Here is a 7,759-nt window from a genome sequence, read left to right as displayed (position 1 = left end):
TGTGTGTGTGTGTGTGTGTGTGTGTGTGTGTGTGTGTGTGTGTGTGTATGGGGGGAGGGCGGGGACTCGGCTGGGTTACATAAAATTGGATTAAAGGAACTATCATGCATAGTGAGACAGATGACATATTTATATTTGCAGAGCGGGGATAAAGAGAGTTATACATCTATGTATATTTGTAGGAGAAAAGGTTGTATGTGTGGGCCTGTATGAGGGGGGAGGGGCAGGTAGGTAGGTTTAATTAGGTCGGATTAGTAGCTGAGCTCCCTCAGCGTCTTTACTTGATACTCAATACTACTGCACACAAGTGAACAGCAAAAAGACTAAACTTGATTTATTTTTTATTACTTGTACTAATATATTAATCATTTTATACTATTCAATAAAATGGCTAAACCGATTTAATCTCTCATTAGATATAAACGCTACCCTATTACATAATAGAAACGCTGATTTAACTTTTCATTAGCCTTTTGCTCTTTTTAATATCGTTCTCTGATGCTGAACTCGGAACCATGATGAAGACGCGGCGAGATATTACGTACATTTTTTTGCATTATATATTTTTACTTTTTTATATTTTGTATATTGTTTTCCATGAGTTTAGTCTATATTTTTCTACGTATCAATTCTTTTCTTCTATTCCGCAGCAGTCTTAAAAAATTTAAAATAGAGGCCTGAAGGAGCTCTACTATAATCTGACCTAATTAAACCTACCTACCTCTTCCCCTCATCCAGGCCCACACATACAATCTTCTCTCCCACAAATACATAGATGTGTATAACTCTCTTTATCCCCGTTCTGCAAATATAAATATGTCATCTGTCTCACTATGCATGATAGTTCCTTTAATCCAATTTTATGTAACCCAGCCGAGTCCCCGCCCTCCCCCCATACACACACAGTGGTTTACACTTGCCTTTATACACATTTAAAACACCCCTCCTTTCCCCACCCCCTAAAACTCCCAAAGATGCATTTTGTGATAGCTTTATACATTAACCAAATTTCTATACCTACATCAAGTTCTTGCTCGATTTTCAAGGGTACACCCAATACACTATATACAAACTATCAACAGCTTCTTCATATTCAAGAGGTCAAAATCTACAAAAAAAATACTAGATATCTCTATTGCTTACATCTTTTTGGGCAGAAATTTTTACACATCCTCCTTTTAATCCTCGCATTATTTAGATTTAGATTTTGCTGTGACTTTACTTAACGAGCAACATTCCATTTTTGGAGAACAAGAATTTAATTGCAAATAAAGTAATTTTACCAACAAACTATCCTTTTATTAAAAAAATTAGTCACCCTCGATCTAATATGTATGTTGAAAATAATAAAGGAATCACTGTCATCTGCGCTATCGCTCAAAGATCTATCTATGTATATGTATATTAATTACAATTTTATTCTGCGATGTAGAAATTATATGTAGCTGCTTTATGAAGCTTTTTTGTAATTAATTTGTCACGTTGTCAACTTGTCTGATGAAACTTTTAAGCATTTGACACGTCAACACAAGTACTTGACGTAGCCGATAGATTAAGAAAGCTAGCTATTAACAAGCGATACATTGATGCTGCTGCTACTACTGTCGCTTCAGTCGCTTCTGTTGCTCGGCTACAATCCGATCGCTTCAGGAACGGACGACCTCTTTTTCCGCGTATCGATTCATCCAGCGTTTTTCCTTGTGGTTGTGAATAATGCAACGCAAGTGACGCGCGACGATGCACGATCCAATGCCGCTGCAGGATTGTAAAAAAATTGCCGGGGATGCTGGAAATCGTCCCTCGGGTCACTCAAGCGCGTGTGACGTATCCGAATATTTGTATTTGGATAACGACGACGCGCGTTGCGTCGAATCCATTGAAAAACATCGCTACGTAAACGTTTCACGCGCAGAGAAGAGAAAATATTAGTTTCCAATATTCGTTCGCGTGAGCGTGGTCGATTTTACTCTCAAATTTAATATTGATGTGTTTTTGCATTTTATTAATTAGGCATACCACGCGTAACCGCACGTATAACGTGTTTAATCTGACTTGGACTCGATCTTTACTTCTTTTGGCGATCGATTTTGTAGATACATATAATACATGCATTTATTTCTACATGTATATAGTATATGTAGGTATATATACATTACACGTGTATATGTACGTACACGCACAATTATAAATGTTCTCCTCACGCTGCACAATAGACGTACGTCTTACTCACAATCAGGGAATAACTTAAAGACTACTATAATAGTTGACTTTGCGAGAGAACGCTCATAGCAACGGTTGCAACGTAGCAACGGAAGCAGCATGCGGCATGCTAACTACGATCTATTACACTTGCAGAAAACGCCAGTCGCTGGTGTTGGCCGAATGGGACCTGGGATACATACTCCAATTATTCCATGTGCCGCGACGTGCGGTTGTCGACCATCGAGCTCGGTGTAGAAATCACGACTGCGCTATATTTCATCGGCTACAGCCTCTCCTTGTTCACTCTAATAATGGCAGTCTGCATATTTATCTATTACAAGTGAGTCGAATATCGATGATGAGCAATCTGAACGTCTTCCCGTTTAGGTATAACGTTATCTTTCTCAAAGAGAATGGAATGCTGCAAAACAAACACAGCCTTTTTCCTGCTTTTTGACACACGTTTAAGGAAAACTTGATTTTCATTGTTAATCTTTTACAATATTACAATTTTTTTACAATGTGTTTTCTATATTTACAAACTTGTCACGTACACTTTGAATGAGAACGAGTTTTAGTTTGATGAGAACAAGTTGTAGTTTATACGCAAGTGACGAGAGATTGATTGATTGATTGATTGATTAATATATTTATGTCCAAGCGTAGCTAAAGGGCAAGGAAAGCATGAGAGAGAGAGAGAGAGGGGGGAGGAGGGATAGAATTATTAATTAATTGTATAAGAAGAGAAAGACACAAAAGTCGCAGGATTTTTATACAGTGTTAAATACTATCGGCGGATATTGCTACACTCTTATTCTCGATTTTCAACTTGCTGCGCTCCCGTCGCGTCGTTTCCAGTACACCTACCGCACGACGCGAGCCGTCTCGGAGCGAACGGTCGAAACGGTATATAAACGGAGTAGGTATACGGATGCTTTGAATTCTATGCGTTGAATTCCGCCCGGTTGTTTCTGTTTGTTTCCTAATTGAGATCGCTCCCAGCACCGCGTACTAATCTATTGAAGAGCGACGTGGGCGAGAGGCCACTATAAATTAACCCTCTCTACCTTTACATACCACTCTATGTCACGAAAATATTCCAGAGTTTCTCAAGACTTTAATTGCTTCATATTTTTTTCTGTAGAGAGTTACGGTGCCTCAGAAACAACATACATACAAATCTAATGTTCACTTATATCCTGGCTGATTTGACGTGGATTTTAACTACTGTGATGCAGGTAATGTATATACGTAAATGTCATACTTTTATTTATACAGTACATACTCTTAATTTTTCCCCACATGGAATATTTCTTTATTTTTACATAACATTTATTTATTTTACATGTATGTATACAATATACAGAGTGTCCCAAAATTGGACCGACAAACTTTGGGTAATTAAAGCACAGATATAACAAGCATTTTTGTCGATAAACCCATATCCGCAAATGATTCATTTTGGCACCAGAGTGAATCAAAGATTACGTGTTTATGTCTAGCTAGTTGGAGTACAACATTATTTTCAGGGTATGTGAATTTATAAGCCGACTGCGACGTTGCACGCTCTGTATGGAAGTAAATGGTCACCACTTTTAACAACCGCTGATGTAAATATTCGAGTTCAAAAACCACTTTAGTGTCAAAACGGTCCATTTGCGGACATGGGTTTCGTGACAAAAAATGCTTGTTATACTGTCCTTAATACGTACCCGAAGTTTGTCAGTCTACGTTTGGGAATACCCGCTGTGTAATATATTTCTTATGTAACGCTCGTAAATTTAGCACGCAATGTTGAAATATTATTCGAAATATTATAACTTTCTGTTAAAACAGTTAACGTTGTGGATATATATTTTAATACGTTATTAACTGCATTTTGTTGTTAAAATCATGTTTCTACTGCGACGTTGTGTTATTTATTTGTAACAAAGTATATTAATTAAGCAAGTACCCTTTGCGATATCTCGACGTGCAAATCGTCGAATGTTCAGTGATGTATATCGACGTGGATTTTCAAATTTCTTCTCTCTCTACCACGTTGAATCTTCATTATTAATAATTTCAATGTATTATATACACCGTGCCGCGTGAAATTATTTTAAATTTAATGAAGCGCTGCCCCTGGTCCGTCCATCGCGCGTTGGAATTTACATTACGTCCATCGCTCTTTGACTGCTAAATTTAATTTATTATTAAGAGCGAGAGAGAATAAATGAGACGTGGGAAAAAAAAGAAACGTAAAGATGAATATATGAAAATTTAGTCTCCATCATTGATAACTTGAACAGAACTGTTTATTATTTTTACAATATTATATAACGCACAAATGCAGGCAATCTTGATCGCAGTGAACGTGATGAAATAATATGAACGTGACTCCAACAAGATGCTCTCCCTTGCGCGGTTATATTATATATAACCGGCTAACGCTAACGGATTCATTAGTAAGATTTCTTAATTTATCGACGACCAACGTACCCGGTACGTTTGCCAGTAATATTTCACCGTTCTACATGAATATTTTACATGAATCAGTTTAGTTTTTCAACGTCAAGGTAAAGAGTGGTGGAAGAAAGAAAAGAGAGGGAAGAGGGTGTGGGGGAACGGGAAGGTGGCAATGACACATTACTCTTTATTTATGGCTAACGAAGGGAGATGAACAGAATGTTAAAAAAACCTTTCCCATCCTATCGGATCGGATTGGCTGTCCCTGGGGCGTGTCCCTGATGAATATCGCCGATCAAAGAAAATCATCGATTGACGACCGTCCCAGCGTGCACGCGATTAAAAGCATTGCATTTTGTGTAATGCGCTTTTATTTCTACATCATAAAATCTCCTTGACAAACTCTGAAAGATTACGTGGCAAACAATGGATCCGCGCGCGTAATCTCGGAATAGTGTTTGTAAATTAATAAGATTAATATTAAAGCTATCCGCCGCCTGTCTGAGCGTTCTCTTATTTTAATACCATCTCTATATTATGTTATATATTTCCAGGTGTCCATGCAAACGGATATACCAACTTGCGTGATTCTCTTCTCGCTTCTTCATTACTTCCACTTGACAAACTTTTTCTGGATGTTCGTCGAAGGTGAGTTACAATTTTGTAAATTGATAATACGTAATAAAAGAGACACGTACCTCCCCCTTCCCCCGGGCGCGCGCGCGCGTGCCTAGTCCGAAAGGATATGAAATATATGTATATGTGTATATACTCGAGAAATATGATTACGCGTTTATTACTAATATCAAGTACTATTTCGCACTGTTTATAGGTCTGTATTTGTATCTGTTGGTCGTGAAAACGTTCACTGGCGATAATATCAAGCTGAAGCTCTGCCTAGTGATCGGCTGGGGTGAGTGAGCGAGCGGGAAAGATAGCTAGGAGTCGTCGCGAGTCGACAGGACATAAAAAATAATGACGCGTAAACAAATAAATAATGAAACTAATAGAAAAATAAATCCAGGTGTCCCGGTGCTCGTGATAGCCATGTGGGGAATCGCCAAGTCTCTGGATCAGAAAGTCATGAGCCACGTCATGAATCAAGCTAACCAGGTATGAATTTAAACGAGAACGTCTCTGACAGCGAATTTCCACCTTTCCGCGCGAGAAATCTTTCATTTCCCGATAGCGACGGCCGTGTAACGCGATGAGCTGTGATAACGACGGACGCGCCGCGACGCGGTGTCGAAAATACCGATCGAAATTTCAGTCACGCTCGCCTATTAACGCGTCGCGTGTCCAAGTACGTGACAAGGATGAAAACCGCGCGCGGGCAGGGGAGAGGCAGGATGAACATCCACGTGGAAAACACGGGGTGGTTTTATATATACGTCGACATATATCACCGCGAGCACCTCCCGGCTTCGTTCGGCTCGGGTGGATACTCGATGCGCGTCAAGTCGTTTACTTTTTATCACTCGCAGGCTCGCTGCTCGCGAAAAGACCTTCCATTGGATCACGCGCGTAACCACCACCTAAGCTAATGTTGGAGGATCGAAAGATCGATTAAACATCTTACAGGTCGTCTCACTGAAAGCTAATAAGTTTGTTAAATTCGTCGCTACTTTTATGTAAGAAATGTCGACTCTCTCTATAATATACATATAATACGCCTTACAGTTGTCAAGCTGTTTCGGGATATGCGCCGAAACTGACGTTGAATGATATGAATCGCGGAGCAGCGCAAAATAAAACACTATACAAAAGGCGCCTCATTCCTCGTTTTACTTCTGCAAGCAAGCTTTAGCTAAACTTTACCAATACGTACAATTTTATTTTACACGTTGAAATTTATTAGTTACAAAGATATATGTGTAGCATGCAGACGTGAAGATTTGCAAATGTATTTATGTATCCAGACATGCGATAAAGCACGGGAAGCATTTTGTAAAAAAACCGGTAAATGGTAAGACGTTCACGATCTTTCATGCTCACTATATATGAGAGAATCGAGCTCGGACCTATACCTTTAGTTTATTAGTACAAAGTTTACTTGTTGATATCGCGCGCGACCCTGTACATTAATTATGAACACGACTGGCTGGGGCAGGAAGTGGCGCTCTGGAGGCACTGTCCCTGGATGATACCGCATCCGTACGACTGGTTTTATCAAGCGTCAGCTATAATAGTCATAGCGGTGAACATGGTGTTCCTTTTCATGATTATGCGGGTGAGTGCATCATCGTATCGCTAAACAGTAATGCTACTTAACCTTTTGTCTTATCGTTTGGGAAAAATATGTTGATATCGTTCGTCAAGTTGATAGCGGCCTTATATAAAACAGTTTTATAAACGTTTACTTCGTTATATTAATGAAAATGGTGTCTCGCGATCAATTTCATTGTCAAGCCTCGCGCGAATGATCGAGGGTGCCGAGAACATAGTCAACTATATCGATATCGTTAACTAAATGATATTGTATACTTGTTTATGGCATATATAACCGGTCGATTCTACTTGACCCGAGATGGATATGGTCTTGATTCGAAATTAAAACTATCCTGCAGATATTGTTGACAATTATGAGCAAATAAAACGGCGTATACGCGACGAATAATGTTTCAATTTAACGCACGCGGTGCAGTCCGTGCCGAGAAGCGCGATAAAACGACCGTCCAATGCACAAAATTGCTTCTCCCGCACACATTGAAACTTCTAGTCGTATCTTACGAGAACACGACGTTGAGCGGCGTGTACTTCCCTGTTTAAAATAATAGATACAATATAATCAGATTACATTATATTACATTCAATTTCAATGTAAATTAATAATGTTTTTATTCATTTACATTGAAATTGAATGTAATATAATATAATCTGATCATATTGTATCTATTATTTTAAACAGGGTTGAGCATGTGATGAGACAATTTCTGGATAATTCATTCATCAATTAGTCGCGTGATAAAAAAGGTTTTGTTGAAATTGGTTACGAGAATAGAGACATTTATTCGAATTACGTCCTAGGATATTGTCATTCTAAGCCCTATAAGCCCTAAGCCCTAAGCTCTAAGCTCTAAATTGAGATATAACGTCGCGTGCCTTGCAG

General features: G+C 38.9%; 1 protein-coding gene across 1 annotated transcript; it reads left to right on the top strand.

Moving 5' to 3' along the window:
• The first annotated feature begins 2,185 nt into the window (after positions 1-2,185).
• Positions 2,186-7,416, top strand: LOC112461688 (diuretic hormone receptor-like). Its single transcript, XM_025027025.1, has 6 exons — positions 2,186-2,542; positions 3,347-3,440; positions 5,205-5,298; positions 5,483-5,563; positions 5,675-5,763; positions 6,761-7,416. Exons 1-6 carry the CDS (start codon positions 2,415-2,417, stop codon positions 6,902-6,904), a joined length of 630 nt encoding a protein of 209 aa, XP_024882793.1. The 5' UTR covers positions 2,186-2,414; the 3' UTR covers positions 6,905-7,416.
• Positions 7,417-7,759: the final 343 nt, after the last annotated feature.

Source organism: Temnothorax curvispinosus, unplaced genomic scaffold (assembly GCF_003070985.1).
Source record: "Temnothorax curvispinosus isolate PA1 unplaced genomic scaffold, ASM307098v1 QBEX01011626.1, whole genome shotgun sequence".
NCBI classification, from domain to species: Eukaryota; Metazoa; Arthropoda; class Insecta; order Hymenoptera; family Formicidae; genus Temnothorax; species Temnothorax curvispinosus.
Note: the sequence above shows the minus strand (reverse complement) of the source record. Positions and strands in the feature narration are given on the sequence as shown.